The following is a 21,243-nucleotide window of genomic DNA, read 5'->3' as shown; positions in this document are numbered from 1 at the left end:
TAATTTAAAATATTTGGCAAAAGAGTTTTAATTGCGTCACGACCGCCAGTACAAATATTTTAATGAACATGGTTACGGCCGCACATATATCTGACAAAATAATACAATTGTTGTTGAGAGTTCGTGGGCCGCATTGGAGGGCTTTGTGGGCCGCATGCGTTTGACACCCCTGGTGTAGAGAATGTGGAACTGGGCGGCGGGGCAAAGGGTTGCTTGAACGTAGCGCAGTTCGTGTAGGGAATGTGGAACTGGGCGGCGGGGCAAACGGTTGCTTGAACGTAGCGCAGTATGTGTAGAGAATGTGGAACTGGGCGGCGGGTTATGGAGTAGTGTCACAGGCAAAGCAAGCAATGCTGCATCCCCAGTGGGCGCATCATTTTGTTACATGGTTCGGCTACAAGGTCTCCAAACGTGGTTGGTTTTCGACAAGCGCGATTGGCTGAGCCGGGTTGTGACGTAGATGTCACAAAACTGTATTAGCTGAACCCCGGTCATTTGGTGTAGAACACAGTGCTAGGTGTAACTTTGAAAATGTAGCAATACATGTTTTCTACGGTTTTAAACCAAGACCCAGCAAAACGTAATCTTAATGTACTATCATAAATTATAATTGGTTTTCACCATTATATACCTACAACATTAGCAAGGGTGTAAGTACAATAGTTTCATGATGCAAAATAACAAAGTTATGCTGAACATAAAAGTAGTGGATTATTATTACTAAAACTTTGTATTGCTTAAGGTTGAAACCTTTTGAATTTAAGTGAAACGCAAAGCAAAGAAAATGAATATTCGAGGAAATGCGAACAGCAACAAATACGAAACAACCGAACCTCGTCATCGACAGTTTCAAAATTTCATTGACAGGTTGCTCAGTTTTAGAAACACTTGGACAATGCACACCGATTCGACAATACAGCGATTTGCTGAAGCTGGATTTTTCTGCCTCGCCCCCCCAGATCGAGTGAAGTGTTTTTATTGCAATAATGTTTTGCTGAAATTGGAAAGAAACGAAGATCCTTGGTTTCAACATGCAAAGTCGTTTCCAACGTAATTATGATTGTGTTGTGTGTATGCAAGGTTTACTGTCCATTAAAATAGTGACATATAAAGATGTTTTAAATTGTCTGGGGTTACGCGTATTTGTTTGCACTGAATACAATGTCTGATAAGGTCGGACACAAAGTATATGTTTGATGAAGAAGTAAAATATTAACAACTTATTTCCCCCTCTTTCACACAGCGTTTAGGTGTTTTACAATATGCGAGTAAATGAAAGTTTGATGAAACTTTTTTACGAAGTTGTTGTTTGTCGCAATGATTTGAAATTAACATAAATTCATAACTGGGATCAGCCCTGAAGCGTCTATGCAGACCAGCGATCACGGCACACTCATATGTAAATCACAGTACGCCAGGCCCATTGAAGGCGCTATACCGAATCAGCCGGTCTCACAGTACGCCAGGCCCATTGAAGGCGCTATACCGAATCAGCCGGTATTGTGATTTGAAATTAAGAAGTGATTTGTAAAAGATTTCGTAAAATCGTGATAGCCCTAACTCTTCACGAATGTCCAATGTAAACTAGTGGCACTATAAGTAAGTTTCCTCTTTTTTTAGATGTGGATTTGTGATTGGGTGTAAGGGAATGCAGTACGTCCAAGATGTGCTCCAAACTGCCCCTCGTACCCATTCTCAGCAAGTTGATGGAGGTTGAACCAAATGTTACAACGCAATATTGTACTAGGATGGTATTGTTAAGATCTGCCTATTGTTTTCCATTTTCCTTGTTGGTTGAAAGGTTATGATGTATATACCGCAATGCGCTGCACTTTGGTAAGTTATTTAAACTGTGAAACAAATGGTAAACCTTTGTGTAGTAGTTTGCATTTGTTTATTGTCGTGTAATTTCATTTATATTATTCAAAAATCTTTTGCCTTGGCACATTTTTTGTAAATAACATTGGTAAAGGTTGCGTATCATGAAATTTGTCTTCAACATCGATTTTGTACACTAGTAGAATCGCATGAGTTCAGCTTACAGCAAATAAATAATAAAATTTGTATGTTTTATTGACTAGGTTGACTAGATCCATTTTTATGCATATGTAATGTTATAACTAGTGATGCACCGAACCCGCCTAAAAAGGTTCGGGCCGAAACCGAATATTCGGCCACGAGGCCGAATAATTTCGGCCGAATCAGGCCGAATCTAAAATCCTGTTCTTATAGATGTTTTCAACTGAACCTTGTGTCGTTGATGCGAGTGAAGTGAATTATGACAAATCAAAATCACTAAGGCCTACACCATCTATCTAGAAGCTTTACTAAACTTGCAATATTTTGCAGACAACATGGCTCGTATTTTATAGATACCACAATTAGTTAATTTATGACGTTTTATATTGGCGAAAATGATAGTTTGGGCATTAATTCTTTGTAATCAAAAAGTTCGGTTTCGGCCGAATTTTCAAAAAAGTTCGGGCCGAAACCGAAACATCGAAAAACAGCGTATTCGGCCGAAATGTTTCGGCCAACCGAAACTTCGGTGCATCACTAGTTATAACCACACTTTTCTTTGAATCATTTAAATGCATTAAACAAAACTGATTAGTCAGCAAAAACTAAACAAGTTTATCACATCAAAATTTAAGATGGGTAAAAAAGTACAACAAACATGCAACTACAAACAACAACAAAGCACAACAACACAGTGAAAAGAACACAGATATTATCAACCTGAGCAGAATAAAACACAATCAGGGCCAAACCGAAATTCTGTAGTGAAAGTTTCAGGTAATTTTAGCAGAAGTTTCAATTGGCCTAAATAAGTTTTACAGCAAAATTCAGATCAGTGTCGGTAAAACTTGACGATTTTATCGAGTTTCGCGCGACAGATCTGACAGGTCGTCGAGGCACAAGCAGAACAGCAACACACGTGACCGCAATTCATCAACACGCAAATCGCTCTCAGCGTCGAGACAAATCTTACACAACTGCTCCTGTTTGATATTGTCGATATCACGCATTAGGACATCTTGACTTTCAGCGGTTGATGACGTCAATAGTGATGACGTCATAGGTATGTGCGTCAGTTTTGCGGTGACTAGTTTTCTGCTTCCGTTTTGCAACTCCAAAGCGGCGGGAGATGAAGATGTGATAAAATTTGAATGATGCAGATTAGGTTGTGGAGCTCCATAGAGATCTTGCTCCATCGACTCTTCCTCTTTGATTCGGGATTCGTACCGCTGGATCGACTCTTCCTCTTAGATCAATCTTTTGATCGAATATAAGACTTGCTTCGCAATCAGTATATTTCAAAAGTTCTTGTTACAGCTTCAATATACACTTACCTTTAAATTGTTCTTGACGTTGAAAGCTCATTGTTGTGGAACAATCGCATTCTGTTTGATTTGGACACATTTTAACCCGTATAGTCAAGAAAAGATCTGTGTACAGTCTTGTTTAACCTAAAGCAGTGCTTGTCTATCTTTTTTGAAATGGTAGAACTTAAAAATTGTACACCCCCAAAAAACTGTAACTTGACTTTTTAATGCAAAAATAACCATGACTAATAAACAAATATTAAATTATGACGCCACAAATATAAAATAGTAATCCACAAGCTACGTACACTTGAAATACAGTTGTAGCATGTATTGTACACTCCAGTAAGTCTCTAAAACACAAATCTGCCTATAGTGATACCTGGCCATAGGTATGTTGAATCTGGTACACCCCAGTACACCCTATCAAAGAGGTACACCCTTAAAAAATTATGGTACACGCTGGGGTGTACGATACACCCAGTTGAAAAGCACTGATCTAAAGTCACTTCCAGATACTTGTACTGCAAGAATTCAACCTCCGGTAGTATTTCCAACGCCTAATTGAGAGTGAAAAAAACCTGGGGAAACACCGACTGGTGGTTTACTCTGGAACTGACGACTGTAACTGTGGACAATTGTTTACAATCCGATGTGGTTGGCTTGATCAAGCTGTTGTGACGCTACAATCGGCGTCTGTTGTGGCGCGCCCAATGCGCAGTCCGATTGGCTACACCGAATACCGAAAAAGGCCACTGATTTTTGCGCAACGTGATAGGCTATTTTAAACACCAGAGACACCACTTTAGCCACATTGGATTGTGGGTACATCTTACGCGACAATATAAGAACCGAACACGACGTGGGCAATTTCACAATGTAAGCGTGGTCGGTAGGCAAAGATAAGTCCACAGTTTCGTATATTCAGTTATGGTTTTAAAGCAGGTTACAGTATAAGTAAAATACGATAGTTTAAACGTACCATATGGTATATCGTGCAAGAATACTTTATCTTCGCTACAATGAACCCAGACCATATGTTCAAATATTGAAATCGGTCAAAGTTTACAAAGGGTAAAGATTTTGTAATTTTCTTATTCAAAGTGTCAATATTGAAATACATGTATACGTAGCAGATTGTTTTTTGCTAAAAAGTTCATTGTATCGATTCACACGTCCATCTTCGGTTTTTAAGTCTTTTGAATTTTATGTAGAACGCCTCAGATATAAAATGGATATTCCAAGGAATGCAAATAACAAATATGAGTTCAGCAAACCTCGTCATCCACAGTTTGGAAACTTCAATGACAAGTTGCTAAGTTTTGAAAACAACTGGCCAAATCAAACCGATTCGAACACAAGAAAGTTTGCAAACGCTGGATTTTTCTATCTTGGTCCCCGAGACCGGGTGAAGTGTTTTTATTGCAACGGAGTTTTGCTGAAATGGAAAAAGAACGACGATCCTTGGTTTGAGCATGCGAAGTGGTTTCCAACGTAAGTACGCATGTAATGTAAGAATATGGATCCTTTGTACGTTTCGAAAGACATTGCCTCCGCCTGTTTTTAGATTTGCAAAGATCACAAACCAAATGTTTGATACAACAAGGTGCTATGTTAAGACAACCCAAAAAATGAAGCTCGTTATTAATTAAAAATATGTTAGTACCCTCAATATTAGGATGATGAAATCACTATTAATTGGAAGTATATGCACTTTTCCCGTAGATATGGGTGTACACTGTACGACCTTCTTCGCAACACGGGTTCTTATTTTATTAACTATATACCGAAATTTTCCACTAAAGATATAAACACGTCTATACTGCTTAACAGGAAGGACACCTGGCCTGTAGAATAAAATACCTTCTTTTAAACAAAACAGTCTATTTACAAACTTTTAGGCACAACCTCTGTATCAGGGCCTATATTATAGCAAGTAACGCTTTCAATAGTTTTCTTAAAATAGTCTTAATTTTAGGTGTGGATTCGTGATTGGCCGTAAAGGGAAGCAGTATGTACAAGATGTGCTCCATACTGCCCCTAGTGGAAGCAGTACATATTCTACCCGTTCTCAGCGAGTTGTGGCATTACCATGTGGTCAACGCAGACGAAACAGAAGAATTCGTGATGTTGAACCAACCAATGAAGGTCACCTTCAAAGGATTTGGGCACAACTTGGAAGCCCGTACGTGGTTGTTATTGCTATCATATGCCTGTGCATTGCACTTTTCTTTGGTGGTTAAGAGCTCCCGTTGTTTATTAACGTAAATACAAAGCAATGTAACCGGCGACATCGTTTCAAACTACAACCAATTTGACTTTCCTAGTGCATTGGTGTGCTTTGAATTCTTTCTTATCGTATACCATAAATGCCTTGTGCCATGATCGTTATCTTCAGAACATTTGTAGTCAAATAACGAAAGTTGTAAGGAACAAAACGTCTTGCCACTCCCCTGTACATCACTAACGGAAAATATTAAGCAGCGTTTGCGTGCATATAATGTGGATGTTATTATTTTGCGTTAGTTTAATCTGAGCAAAAATATCAGAGTCAGTATACGTGTGTAAAACATGACTACGTTTCGACTAATGCTATTGCAATCATCTGGTAATTGGAATTGAATGCAACTGCTTTAGATTGTAGCGAAACAATTCAATACATCGATTGGGTATTTGTATGTTTTATCGAATAGTTTGACTACATTCATTTTCATGTAGTGTTATGACCACATTTTTGTTTCAAATCATTTCAATGGGTCTAACAAAACTGATTAGTCAGCAAAAACTAAACAAGTTTATCACAACAGAATTTAATTCGAGTTAAAAAGTACAACATACATAAAACTACAAACAAACAACAAAGCACAACAACACAGTGAAAAGCTCACAGATATATAATAAACCTGAGCAGAATAAACACACTTGGGTCAAATCGAAATTGTGTAGTGAAAGTTTCAGGTAATTTTAGCAGCAGATTTAATTGGTCTAAATGGGTTTCGCAGCAAAATTCAGATCAGTGTCGGTAAAACTTGACGATTTTATCGAGTTTCGCGCGACAGATCGGGCAGGAACGAATCGCCGAAGCACAAGCAGAGCAGCAACACACGTGACCGCAATTCATCAACACGCAATCGCTCTCAGCGTCGAGACAAATCTTACACAACTGCTCCTGCTTGATATTGTCGATATCACGCATTACGACATCTTGACTTTCAGCAGGCGATGACGTCGCTAGTGATGACGTCATAAGTTGTTGCGTCAGTTTTGCGGTGACTAGTTTTCTGCTTCCGTTTTGCGACACCAAAGCAGCGGGAGATGAAGATGTGATAAAATTTGAATGATGCAGATTAGGTTGTGGAGCTCCATAGAGATCTTGCTCCATCGACTCTTCCTCTCTAATTCGTGACTCGTACCGCTGGATGTCGCCCACAAGCTCCATAACTGACGAGTACTCCATGTTTTCTTGGTCAATTTTTGCCTGTACGACCGCTTCTACGTTGCCGAGGCTAAATCCAAAGTTGCAAGCTTCTTTAACAACCAAATTGTCCATAGCTTCAGACAACAAAACAGGTTTCTTTACAGTTTTTCCGTGGTGATTTGCTTTTTCCAATTCTCTAGTGACATCCAAAGCTGGACTTTTGTTTTTCACAACTACGTTAGCAGCTGATGACGTTGCGTGTGTGACGTAATTTTGCGTGCTTGTTTGTGGTTTCGCTACAGCGAACGGTCGCTTAAGATCTGGAAATTGGCTTGCGATTGACGTCACAAAATCGATTCCTTTTGATTTCAGCAAAAATTCGCAACTGAAATGAAAAATAAAAATGTTAAAGCATAAGTCTTGATATTACTCCTAGAATTTGAATCGCTAATCAAAATTTTTACCAAAAAGTCGAAAAAAAGGTAGTATAAAATGCAAAATACTTGACATAATTGCTGTAATGCCCAACAAATGAAAGTATTGACTTACTCAGGGTACCACTTTGCATGTTCAGACCAAGGTTCGTCATCTCGGGTCCAATTCTGTAGACCCCCGTTGCAGTAGAAACACTTCACTCGATCGTGGCTACCAAGAAAGAAGAAACCGGCTTCTGCAATTTGTTTTGGAGTCGCCCTGATGTGATTCGGCCAGTTTGTTAAAAACGTGTTGATTCTTGACCTGAAGTTACCCATGTGTGGACTGCACGGTTGGTTGCACTCGAATAATTCTGTGCTTCTGAAGAGAAAAAAGGATTCAGTCAAGCGTGACGAAACTAAATCGTGTGTTTCCCCTTTTTTGTGGTTTTATTACATTGTAAGGTAAAATGGTTTTTCTTTTCAAGGAAAATTATGACAGAAATGGTTATTTTTAATGATGCTTACCGGTTTTGTGGGCTTGTAGAGTGTCCACAGGCCATTTCTTGATTATACAGGCCCGATTTTTGCCTAAAGATAAAACAATATACATCAATAAAAGTTTCTAAAAAAAGTATGACTCTATATCAAAGTAGTTTAACGTTATTTAAACGAAACTTGAGTAACACAATATAAGACTTGCTTCACAATCAGAATATTTCAAAAGTTCTGTTACAGCGTCAAGATAAACTTACCTATTGTATTGTTCTTGTCGTTGAAAGTTCATTGTTGTCATACAATCGGATTCTGTTCGATTTGGAGACATTTTAACCAGTATATCCAAGAAAAGAACTGCGTACACTCTTGCTTAATCCAAAAAATGCTGTAAAGCTACTAGATAATTGTACCGTACGAACGTCGTATGTCTGCTGTATGATGCCTTTGCTGTGCTTTGTCTGCCTTTAAACGTCAGCTACGCGAGTCAACCTGGGTATTCCCCCGGTTTTGTCCGCTTCACGTACCGCGGGTATTCCCCTCGTGGTGTATCAGTCCTTCACTGTTTGAATTTCGTAATTTTTACTACATTACGTCATGAAAAAGAATAAATTGTCACGTATACAATACAGTAAACTTAAAAAATTGCTGGGGAAAAATAAATGTTTTGTTGCACAAGTAAGCGTAATAAGGATAAAGCAGTCTCATGCCCAAAACAGTGTTTTCTAGTGTCATATGTATGTTTACATCTTAAATTGATACAAAATTCTAGTCACTTTTCTTTTAAACCATTATAGTACTCTGTTTATACCTTAATTACACTATTGCAACATAGGTGCCGTGTAATAAACGTGATAAACTTTTACCAAATAACCAAACATTACCGGTAATACGTTAGGAGAATTGCACAAGTCTGTGATACGAATCACAGTAAGTGGTATTAAATTCATTCACCATCTTGTCGCAACCGACAAATATTGATGGACTATGACTCATAATGACTAAACAACAACAAAAACCACCGTGATATGCAGCTGGGTATCGAATTATTGCACACTATATAGCAATGTCAGTATGGGCCAACTAAAAAAAGGGGTTATCATTATGTTGACTTGATCATCAACTGCTTTGTAATATTTCGTTTTCATAGAGAGGGACGTCCCAGGTAATAAAATTATGGATAAGTTAAACTTAGCGCATTGTCTCAACTTCAGTATGTTATTTCTATAAATGGCTTTTCAAATTTATTTATATCTTATGCACAATAGCAACGCTATTGCATTTGGATCATCATAGTCATGTGACATCAGAAAAGCCCCGCTAAAACTTTCACAGTAGTGATATAAAACATTGCCTCATAATTGTTGCATGATTTACTTTGATGAGTAAGTTATTTATATTTTTTCTGTTATAATGTCTATTTTAAGATTTTGAGCAAAAAAAGGCTGTAATAAAGAAAATGTACAATCACTAGCTTTTGTAGCCGAATAGCTTTAGTACATTATAAACCAATCAAACTTCACAAAATGTTTTACACTATACCAATACTTTACAAGCGAGTGCATCTAAAATGGTGTACAACTTTGATGGGGTGTAATAGGGTGTACCAGATACAATTGTAGGGGTGGGTTCGAAGTTCTATAAAACTGTCTCACGAAATTTTATGAGATCAGCAAACCGGTTAGCACTACTGGTTACTATCAATGGACTTTTTGTAACAGAACCGACTGAAAAATATGACTTTTGTGATAGAACCGGATGACAAAAAATTAGAATCCTACCACTGCCTGTGACCAGTTATCGCAATAGGCAGGTTTAGGTTTTATACCAGACTGATGGATGTCATCACTAGACGACGTTAGTAGTACACGACGTTAATAGTGTGTACCATTCAAAAAAAGGTTGACAACTGCTGCACTACACAACTCTAGTGAAACAAAGTCTATATAAAACACAAGTTGTCCAACCTATTGTTACGCAATAAAGCCTATGTAGCCATTTTGTGTCCAAAATGATACTGTTGGTAGAGAAAAATAACACATAAATTGTCTGATTTTTACAAACTGGAGAGCATAGACGCGAATTTGATTCGCCAAATTGAATGAAAATTTCGAGTTCTAACATTTCACCGTAATATTAAAAGCTAAATTGCTGTTTTTCATGTAAATTTGGCCGCTTATTTTTCATGTAAACTTTAAATATTTGCGTTCAGCGTGCATTATCACGCTCAAATGTTAGAACCCAAAAGTTTATTCGATTTTGCCTATCAAACTCGCGTTAAATCCCACCAGTTTGTACAAATCAGACAATTTATGTGTTTTTCCCTTTACCTGCTGTATTAATTTGGACACAAAATGGCGTCCATGCGGCTCTACGCGTAACAATGGGTTGGACTACTTGTGTTTTATATATACTTTGTAGTGAAATAGACTTATTACGATATGTACGTGACACATATGGCAACATCTTGTGATTACATGTGACATGCCTATTCAACTCCCTAAAAACCCCTCCCACCCGTTCAATAAACAATCGCTGTTGCGTACAGTGGTCGCCCCCGCTAAGAAACTGTTAAGTAATTTCAAATCAGGTAGTCGGTGCATTACCTCAAGAAGCTTTTTTTGCTGTTTGCTTTGTTTAGTGCCTTATTTGTATATTTATGTCCAATTCTGTTGTTTATCATTTATTGTTTGATCAAGATTAAATGTTTACAAACGATATAATCTGAATCATTTTGCAACTTTCTTCCTAAGGTGTAAAGCTTATATTCTGTTCACTCTGAAATACACACGATCAATAATGTTAAACCATAGATACAAAAACACCTTAAAAATTGTCAATATTTTAAACAATAAATTACCAAAAAACCATGCAGTTTCTACAAATAAATCAAAATGTCAATTTAAAAAAAAATCCCTACTTGAAAAAAATACAAAATATTCCCTTATTTACTTTATATTGCGTCTCATTTGAATATGTTTAGATTTCTGACGCAATTTATAATGGTTTGTGGCGACTCTTGCAACACATAAAATATAATAGCTGATTTCAGAGTGAACAATACTATTTCAAAATAGCCACAAACAATATTTGCACCTTATTTAAACATAGGTGCTAGTTTTTCGTGGGAAGCAAAATTAAAGGAACTGGTAACATGTTAAAATCACCTGCCAAGAAAAGGAACCCATGTATATTAAACAGAACTCGTCTTTGTTGTTTTAAGGTGGTTCGTTAGCTGTGAAAACGTTACACCACTATGTATACAAAAAGATAAATGGGTTCCTTTTCTTGGTAGGTGATTTTAACATGTTACCAGTTCCTTTAATTTTGCTTCCCACGAAAAACTAGCACCTATGTTTAAATAAGCAGTCGTAAGCTGGCTTGAGAAATGCAGCAAAATTTGAATGAAAGTGCGTTTAAACGCGAGTTAAAAGCTAAAATTGAGGTCTGCACCACACAACTGGAAACCCAACCTAAACTCAAAATTGTTTTGCAACAATGCCGAAATTATGGGCCCCTATAAAGAATTGCGGCATAAATGATGTGTAAAGTTGGGCCCAAATTTCATACAAACTCAAGCTCACACCCGACCCAACACGAAAACAAATGGTTCCGAGAACCCGAACCCGAGCAAAAAAATAGGGGCATGACCGACATGTTATTACCCAAGGTGTAAGGGGTAGTCTCAAAATAAATGTGGTCTTGTGAAAAGTCGGCAGACAAAATTCGAACCTGACCCGAAAAAACGACCGACTTACATTTCTGTTTTAGCAACAACCATCGGTATTAACTATTTGCTAAAAAATGAACATTTTCGGAATTAATGCAACTAAAACATACTTTTTAGCAGGTGAAAACAAGTCCTATGGTGTAAAACCAATATCAAAACCATGGTGGACTTATGTTAATCGGTTAAATTCAGAGATGTTTTGTTGATATTAAACCTAGCACTATAGTTCACCACAAAATAACAGAAAATAACAAAAACGTGTGTCCACGTTTAAAAATTTTGGGTTGCTATTGATAACGTAATAAAGTATGTAAGTAATTATGAGAAAATGATTTTTTGGTTAATGCGTGCTTACAAACATTTTTTGTTGGACAGTTTTACCAGCGTGTTTTCTTATCGCACCAAATTAATAACAAACTTTGACTAACAATAATGGTATTGATTACGCACAATCGGGAAAATTTCTGTTTCGGTAAATGCGGGGTAAAATCTTTGGTGGTTCCCCAATCATTGGTCCCTGTCTGATAAAGCCTACGCAATATATGTAAACGTTACTTCCTTTAACCTTACAGTTCCCCCTAATGAGACAAGTCTTCTTAAAAATCATTAATCAGACCAATAGAAAGTTTGCTTAATGAGTAAAAATAGAAAGCTGACGTCATCACTTCCGTATTGGTTTACATATTGTTACAGCATAGATAACTTAATTCACTAGATGCGCAACTCGTCTGCCGACTATATTTTTAAAAAAATCTCTCGGGTGAATTACTACATAGAACAAGATGTAATTTATAATGTGTAGTTATGTTATGTTGATGTATTTTTTAAACATTTTTATTCTAACAAATCTAATTTAATTACCATGAACGCGAATATATTGGTTTTGCCATAGATAACTTAATTCACTAGATGCGCAACTCGGCGAAATCGCTCAGACAGGTCACGCTCGAATGAACCAGTACACATTGGCTTATTTACAATGGCGGGCAATGGGTGAAGAGTGAAGATATTGGCAAAAAATCGCAATTTATTGCATTAAACGTCAAATAACTTTGGAATTGAAGTGATAATAAACTTGCAGGTTACGTAAGTGTCATGTATCTCGTGTATTTTATTCGTTTTTAGAAGTTTATTGTGTGTTTTTGAAAGGATCACTAACCGTTTTTGTTTGATTGATTTTGTATGTTAAATATACCATGGACAAGACTAAATTTTCGTATTTGTGATTTAGTTGTATTTCTGTGTAATAGCTAGGTTAGCCACATCGTGCCAGCCAATGGCAAAAAATCTTTGTTTAAAATTTGCAATCCTGAATTTCAAAGCAACTCTGATATGAAGAAACATTACAGCAATTTACAAAAATGTGTGCTCTCATTGCTTGACCCAACTTAGGGAGACATAATACATGCTTCATAAAGAAACGTAATATTAATTTCTTTTTAACCCACTTCTGTTGTCAAAATCAAACAGTAATTCTTTTAGAGCTTTCATATGTGAAGATCACTTTGAAAAAAACGATCTGCTGATTATTGGTTGCAGAAAAAAGTTAAAAATTGGTGCTTTGCCATCCAAAAAAATTCCTAAACAGCAGTACAGGACAAAATTGGTAACATTGCCCATGAACATATAAATGTTTATTACAGCTAAAATCATTTGTTGTGGCCAAGACAAGCAGAAAAGCACCATTTGACAGAAAGGTTCTTTCATAAGTTAAACACCACAGCGTTAAAAGTGTTGAGAAAGCTTTTAAACAATTAGGTCCTCAGCTGAAAGTTAATACACACTTCTTAAGTTAACAATTCAATTTAAACAACAAGTTGTACAACATTTAGAAAAGTGGTCATTTTATAGAAAAGGCAAATACCTTTTGGTAGAACAATATAAAAATAAAATTGTTAAAGCATACATAAGGTACAGTTATGTTTATTATGAATTAATCTGGGTTTCTGTATGTTATGCTTTTTGTGGCAGACTTTGCATCTCAAGCAATGTTGAGGTTGAATGGGCTCTATTTTATGGATGGTGAGTTAAACCACTATCCTTGGGTATTACTCCATTGAGGAAATCAACTTTAAATGCATTTTTAAGTATAACACCTGCTTTTAAAACAAGATAGTTTTTACCATTAGGCTTTTATTGTTTTTGTGCATCATTACAGGGGAGTTGGATAACTTTGAACTTTGTACGGGAGTAAGCAGGAAAAAACAAGAATATTAACAAACATGTCATACAAGCATGGAACGCCCCGACAGGCACAACCATAATCCGCTCACCTCACTGCAATGTAGCCAGTAGATATGGCAACACATTTAAAACTAGATCACCTAATATTCAAACACAGTAACAGAAAAAGGGCCGGTAATGTGTAAAATGTGTGCAAAGTATGGCAAAAAATGGAACGCAACAGAGTGCAGCAAATGAAATCCAGTGCATCTAGTGAAGAAGAATTGGTAACAGTGGATGACCGAATTCATTAGGATATCTTGGTATGCAGATTCAAATGTTTCTCATTTAATTTTGGAACAGTAATGTGTCATTTCCCATCTGCAGGATTTGGTTGAAAGTCAAAAACACTCACTAATGAGTGGCAAGCCTCATTTTTTAAAAATGCAAGGTAAAAATGCTTCAAAGACCATTAATCGGAGACGGTACCACCCTGATGTGGTTCATTGGGCAATTGAGTTTTTTGCTAGAGCTTCAGCAGCATATAATCATCTCAGAACCAGTGGTGTTCCTATATTGCCATCATCACGTACTTTACAGTAGTACAGGTATAAGTTGCAATTTTACACATAATTTTTGAACTGACATGTTACAGCAGTGGTTCTCAAACTTTTTTGACCGCGACCCAAATCTGAGTTTTATGAACACCTCACGACCCAAACCTCAAAAACAGTATTTTTCTGATATGCATGAAATGATAGACACAGACAACCATTTGTACTACACAGTTCTATGAAACAATGATTGATTACAAACAAATGGTTTATTTATTTAATGTGATTGATGAAACCGAAATTTTCCTTCATAACATCTTCAATGCGCGGCTCTATTTTTCATTCGGGAGACCACTTGATACTTTATATTCAGTGAAAGGTCTGTGATTCGACTTTTAACTGTGATGTTGGATAACGAGACGGACTGCAATTTCGAGTCCACCGTTATTGCCGCATAGTATTGTGGCCATGTGAAAATGGCTGCAGGCTGAACGAGCTCTTTAAACGAGCTTGGTTCGTTGGACAACACTGCATAACACAGCACACATTGCGGCTTTACAGCACACATTGCGGCTTTACAGCACCATGATTATTGATAGTGAAACCCAAATCCAAAAAATTGTCCTTGTACGAATACTTACTCATCCTCACACGCTAACTGTTACATCTCCAGGTTCAGTTTAGCATGATTAACTTGTCCTATTACTTCCCGTGCTATGACGTTACAATCGCCATGTGCGTAACAGTAAAGTTGGAAGGCTATATTCTGTATGTGGTAATGATTGGTTCTATTTACTGCACAACGTGGTCGAGTGTGGTGACCTTATTACTGCATTAAATAAATTCGTTTGTGTTTACTTAATTCAGTAATAGTTCGTTTGGGCAGAATTGAATTACCGTAGCGCGACCCATTTTTTGACCCTGCGCGACCCATATTTGGGTCGCGACCCATACTTTGAGAACCACTGTGTTACAACGAGAATTAATTGTTCCGCTTGGCTGATATAAGTTCTCCTTTATTCGTGACGTATTGAAATATTCATCCGCGACAGAGCATGTGCTTTGAACGCCACGTTTTTGTGAGCTGCGTTAGTTGCTAGGTTTGCAGTCAATTTAAGTGAATTTATCCTAATTTCTTGTGTCTATGTGTTTATCGTGAAACTGTAAATGTTAAGAGCAATAGCTAAAATGCTGAATTGTCAGTTGTGGAACCTCTAGCCGCGTGCTAGTAAAGCCCTGGTTACCCAACAGTTGGTATGTTTTATGTTCTTACTTGATTTGTGTTTAACTTGTGTTAATGTGTATTTTAACAGTAACTTGACTTGTTATGAGTAATTGTAAGTAATTTTAATGTAAAATGTGACTGATTAACGTGGATTTAAGTAAGACCTGTGTGTACTGTTAAAACTGCTTATTGTGTGATGGTCGCTATGACGTCATAATGTATACGTATGGCTTATGTGAATTATTTGTGGTTACAGAAAAACCGTTGCCGTTGCTATTGACGTTGTCGTCTTGGTTTATTCGTCAGCGTTGCCTTTTATCGCCAAAAAAGAACATTCGTTGCAAATGCAAGAGTGGGTCGTCTTGGAGGACAGGCTGTAGGACGGGCGCGTTTTACAAAAAGGGTTATCTAGTGTGACGAACGGCGCAGGGCCAGGCTGCGCACCTAGCGGTCGTTACATTAAAGTTTTTCAACTCGTTGAAAATAAAGGTTTTCAACTTCGAACTTTCTAACATCGTTGGTAGAGCTATCAAGATGGTTGAATCTCAACACACTCTTGACAATTTAGTTAAACGACTGAACTTGGCATATCAAGATGCAGAGGAAATTATGATTGATTCCTCGAATGTGCAACAGTTAAAAGGGAAGACTTCATCCATTGATGTTTTGTACGACGAATGTGTTGGCAAACATACAACACGACTGGACTTTGTAAAAAAGAAAAAAGATAGAAAGACAATTAATGCTGCGCTCTCAAGTTTGCGAAGTGGCAAGCAAGAATTTGATGCGCGCACAGAAGAATGGTTAGAGGAAGTAAGGCGTTCCAAACCGCCTGAACACTCAAGCAAGGAACCGCCTGTCAGCGATTTTGGTTCTAGAAGCAAGACTGGTTCATATGCTAGTTCGAGGTCGAGTTGCAGACGTACTGAGGCGCGTGTGAAAAAAGAAGTCGCACTTCTAGAAAAGGAGTTTCTGCAGAAAAAGATGGAAGCAGAAAATAGCCTTTTGCAGAAAAAAATGGAGGCAGAAAGCAGCCTTTTGCAGAAAAAAATGGAAGCAGAAAGTTTACTTAAATCCTCTGAAAATCAATTAAAAATTCTAGAAGCTGATCATAAGATAAAGACTGCCACAGTGGAAGCTGACTTATGGAAAGGACATCTTCATCTGGGTCATGTTTTGCTGGATTTCAGCCAGAGAAGCAAGTTGAATTACCAGTCCTCTTCTCACCTGAGACCAAACCCGAAGTAGTAAAAGAGGAAAAGCAAGCATCAGACTCCGGCATTATTAACAGAAGCAGTTCAGAGGCGCAGGTAACGGACATTCCGTCCTCCTCGCGTTGCGAACCTAAACCAAAAACGGAAGCACTGAATCATGAGCCGGAGGTGAGTGACCTGTGTCGTGTTGCTGCAGTCTTGAAGGCAGGGATGGAGCTTCCCAGACCACAGCTATTATATTTTGAAGGTGATCCGCTAATGTACACGCGTTTCATGATAAGCTTTGACGAAAATATTGGTCGACGTGTAGACAGCGACAGTGTGAAGCTTAATTATCTCATCCAATACTGTCGAAAAGAAGCACATGCAATGATTGCCTTCTGCATTGGCCTTCACCCCCTGGAAGGTTACCGAAGGGCTCGAGAGTTGTTATTCGAGCGTTACGGACGTCCTATTATTATCGCACGTGCGTACGTGGATAAGCTAAGTCACTGGCCTTATCTGAAATCCGATGATACTGACGGATTGATAGAGCTAGCACAGGCATTAGAAGAGTGCCTGGTGACCCTGACTCATCTGGGATACTTCGCAGACATCAACAATTTTGAAAATATGCTGAATATAATAAAGCGGTTGCCGTTTGCACTGCAAAGTCAATGGAGAAGACATGCAGCTAAAATCGAAAGGAATAGGGAAGAGCCTCGTTTCTGTCACCTTGTTGAATTCGTTAAGAAGGAAGCGTACATTGGAACCACGATGTTTGGTCGAGTGTTGGGTCCTCGGAAGGACAGAGATGCGCAGAAAAGGCGCAGCAAATCTCCTTCGACGAGGTCAAGAGCATCGACTCATGCGACATCGGTTGCTCCGGGAAACGAGCGTAAGGCTGAACCGAGAAGTCCTCAGAAGCAGGGGTGTCCCTTGTGCAGTAAATCACACGACCTTGGCAATTGCGACGTGTTCAAACGGAAAACCTTCGTAGAGCAAAGAAAGTTTCTGCGTCAAGTTCGGCTGTGTGACAATTGTTTCGTAAAGGGTCATATAGCAAGAACATGTAGTTTACCAAGCTCTTGCACCATCGGCGGATGCCGTGGAAAGCATCTCAACCTTCTGCACTGGACAGAATGGAAGACTTCTTCAACTGCACCCGAACGCGAAGCGTCTACGCAGGCCTCAGAAGAGAAACCGTCATCATCAAATGCAACTGTCACCTGGACTTGCATGAGCACTCATGCAGAGAGTGTGTACCTTAACATAGTGCCGGTAAAGGTTACGGCCAGTAATGGCAGAAAGCTGGAAACTTACGCCTTTTTGGATCAAGGATCGACTACAACCTTGTGTGACAAACGACTGATCGAGCAGCTAGACGTCGGGGGGAGAAAGACAACGTACTCCTTGACCACTGTCAGTGATAGGTCACAGAGAAGAGAGGGTTTGGCCGTCGATTTAATGGTGGCGTCGCTCGACGGGAAGCAATCCGTACGATTAAACGACGTTTTGAGCGTGGACAGTTTGCCAGTCTCCCCAAACAGAATACCGGAAGGGTCGCTTTGGCGATGGCATCACTTGCGTAATTTAGAGTTTCCTGTCTTGCCCCATGGGGAAGTCATGTTGCTGATTGGAGCAAACGTTCCCGAGGTGTTCTGGATAAATGATGAACGTAGAGGCGGAAGAAAGGAGCCAAGTGCCGTACGTTCTATGCTCGGTTGGTCGCTTGTAGGTCCTTGTCATAGTAATGGTTCAAGAAGTTCACAGATACGGGTGAATTTTGTAACCTCGCAGGACGAAACGTTGCACCAACAGATAAAATGCATGTGGGAAAGCGACTTTGGCCAAACCGCGTTATCACCCAGAACGACACTGTCGAAAGAAGACAGATACGCAGTGAAGCAGATGGAAAGCTCAGTGAAGTGTCATGACGGACACTACCAACTGCGATTGCCATGGAGACCAGGCGCTCCAAACTTGCCAAATAACCGTGCTATGGCAATGAAGCGTTTGTCATACTTGAAACGGCGATTGGAAACTGATTCGCAGCTGTATGAGAAGTACAAGCAAACGTTGGATACCTACTTGAACGAGGGTTATGCCAGACGTTTAAAGGGCGACGACAAGGAGCCGGAAGATGGCGCTGTGTGGTACCTGCCGCATCACCCGTTTGTACACCCGCAGAAACCAGGAAAGGTAAGGGTCGTCTTTGACTGCGCCGCCAGATATCATAATATTTCGCTGAATGACCAGGTTTTGCAAGGTCCAGATTTACTCAACAGTCTTTTTGGGACGCTTGTTCGATTTCGCCAGGAACCGGTTGCGTTTGTCGCCGATGTAGAAGGACGTTTCACCAGGTAAAGGTTGATCCGATCGATACATCTGCACTAAGATTCGTTTGGTGGCCTGAAGGCGATTTGTCGCGTGAACCCGTTGATTACCAGATGCTGGTACACATATTTGGTGCAGCCTCATCTCCTTGCTGTGCTGGGTACTGTTTGCAGAAAACTGCCGAAGACAACCAGGAGAGATTCAGTTCTGAAGCGGTTTCGACAGTGAAACAAAACTTCTACGTGGACGATTGTTTGAAGTCCGTAAGGAACGAAGACGATGCAATCAAATTGGCCGGCGAGTTGCGTGAATTGTTGCAGCTCGGAGGATTTCGGCTCAGAAAATGGGTGAGCAACAGCGAGCGTGTGCAGTCCCAACCGAAGATAGATCTGTACAGTCCATTGTATTAAATGTTGATGTAAAGCACATGGAACGTGTGCTTGGAGTGTTGTGGAATTTTCGCTGTGACGTGTTTGAATTTGACGTAAAGGTCAAAAAGAAGCCTGTAACGAGGAGAGGAATACTTTCCGCGGTCAGCTCCTTGTTCGATCCCTTAGGTTTCGTTGCGCCTGTAGTATTACATGCGCGAAAGCTTTTGCAGGAGCTTTGCAAAGAAAATTATGGCTGGGATCAGGAAGTTCCACCGGATATAGAAAAGAGATGGAACGCATGGACTTCTGAGCTTCCAGGTCTATCGGTAATTAAGATTAAAAGGTGTTTCCAAACAACTGGGCTCGAAGTCAAGACGCACGAGCTGCATCATTTTGCAGATGCGTCTTCCTGTGGATACGGAACAGTCGCATACTTGCGAACAGTGGATGAACAAGGCAATGTGCATTGTTCCTTTGTTACTGGAAAGGCCCGTCTAGCGCCCTTGAAGATGGTGTCCATTCCCAGATTGGAATTGACCGCAGCTACTCTTGCTGTCAAGATGGACCAAGTTTTAAGGCAGGAACTTGACTTGGATATCGGACGATCCGTGTTTTGGACCGATTCAACTGCAGTTCTGCAATCCATTTACAACGTAAATAAGCGTTTTTGTACCTTTTTCGCCAACCGACTGGCGAAAATTGAGGAAGGATCCGACGCGTCGCAGTGGAAGCATGTTCCTACTGCACTAAACCCAGCTGATGACGCATCTCGTGGGTGTACTGTAAAGGCTTTTCTCCAAAACAAGCGTTGGTTTACCGGACCTTCGTTTTTAGGCAGCGATGAACGTCACTGGCCTACGAATCCTGTGAATACCAAAGATGTTCCCGAGGAATATTTAAACATGAAACCGAAGAAAATGTTGGCTGTGCACGTTGCAGAGGAGCAGTGTTTGTTTGATGATTTAATTTGTCGCTATTCTTCATGGAAGAAATTAAAGAAGGGAATTGCTTGGCTCCAGCGATTCATTGACTATCTGCGTTCTCAGAAGAACCGACAGCTATCCAAAAGACTGACTGTCGCTGATCTCGAAAGGGCTGAGCTAGCGATTGTCAAATATGTGAAGGAAGACAACTACGTTCGACGACACTGGCGCCAGGTCCAGTACTTGGCCGACCAGTTTTGGGTCCGATGGACAAATGAGTACCTGCTGACGCTACAGACGCGTCAGAAATGGCAATTTCCCGAAGAGAACCTCGACGCTGGTGATCTGGTCCTGTTGGTCGACAACTCGGCACCACGAGGGAAATGGCTCACCGGAAGAATCGTGGAAACGTAGCCTACCCGGATAAGTCCGGGTTTGTGCGAAGTGCTTTGGTTAAAACGCACGTTGGGTCGTTCAAACGACCGGTCGCACAGTTGTGTTTGATTATGAAGGCTTAAAGTGTTGTGTTTGTTCGTTACGTTTTCCTTTCTCGCTGTTTGTGTGTTGTAAAGATGTTCTCATGGGTTCGCACATCGTCGGGGGGTATGTTACAGCGAGAATTAATTGTTCCGCTTGGCTGATATAAGTTCTCCTTTATTCGTGACGTATTGAAATATTCATCCGCGACAGAGCATGTGCTTTGAACGCCACGTTTTTGTGAGCTGCGTTAGTTGCTAGGTTTGCAGTAATTTAAGTGAATTTATCCTAATTTCTTGTGTTCTATTTTATTTGTAGTGAAACTGTAAATGTTACGAGCAATAGCTAAAATGCTGAATTGTCAGTTGTGGAACCTCTAGCCGCGTGCTAGTAAAGCCCTGGTTACCCAACAGTTGGTATGTTTTATGTTCTTACTTGATTTGTGTTTAACTTGTGTTAATGTGTATTTTAACAGTAACTTGACTTGTTATGAGTAATTGTAAGTAATTTTAATGTAAAATGTGACTGATTAACGTGGATTTAAGTAATACCTGTGTGTACTGTTAAAACTGCTTATTGTGTGATGGTCGCTATGACGTCATAATGTATACGTATGGC

The 21,243-nt window shown here is 39.4% G+C and overlaps 3 protein-coding genes across 3 annotated transcripts; 2 read left to right on the top strand and 1 right to left on the bottom strand.

Annotated features, from left to right (window-relative positions):
• The first annotated feature begins 4,557 nt into the window (after positions 1-4,557).
• On the top strand, positions 4,558-5,569 carry LOC145229528 (baculoviral IAP repeat-containing protein 7-like). The gene is made up of 2 exons (XM_080094885.1): positions 4,558-4,820; positions 5,305-5,569. Exons 1-2 carry the CDS (start codon positions 4,558-4,560, stop codon positions 5,567-5,569), a joined length of 528 nt encoding a protein of 175 aa, XP_079951011.1.
• Positions 5,570-6,126: 557 nt separating this feature from the next.
• On the bottom strand, positions 6,127-8,056 carry LOC145229047 (baculoviral IAP repeat-containing protein 8-like). The gene is made up of 4 exons (XM_080094302.1): positions 7,913-8,056; positions 7,686-7,748; positions 7,294-7,539; positions 6,127-7,129 (listed from the first exon to the last, which is right to left on the bottom strand). Exons 1-4 carry the CDS (start codon positions 7,981-7,983, stop codon positions 6,340-6,342), a joined length of 1,170 nt encoding a protein of 389 aa, XP_079950428.1. The 5' UTR covers positions 7,984-8,056; the 3' UTR covers positions 6,127-6,339.
• Positions 8,057-15,858: 7,802 nt separating this feature from the next.
• Positions 15,859-20,562, top strand: LOC145229527 (uncharacterized). The gene is made up of 4 exons (XM_080094884.1): positions 15,859-16,455; positions 16,515-18,719; positions 19,028-19,201; positions 19,279-20,562. Exons 1-4 carry the CDS (start codon positions 15,859-15,861, stop codon positions 20,560-20,562), a joined length of 4,260 nt encoding a protein of 1,419 aa, XP_079951010.1.
• Positions 20,563-21,243: the final 681 nt, after the last annotated feature.

The sequence above is a fragment of the Phallusia mammillata genome, chromosome 5 (genome assembly GCF_965637545.1).
Source record: "Phallusia mammillata chromosome 5, kaPhaMamm4.hap1.1, whole genome shotgun sequence".
Classification (NCBI taxonomy): Eukaryota; Metazoa; Chordata; class Ascidiacea; order Phlebobranchia; family Ascidiidae; genus Phallusia; species Phallusia mammillata.
The sequence above is the reverse complement of the archived record's forward strand: the minus strand, read 5'-3'. Positions and strand labels throughout refer to the sequence as shown.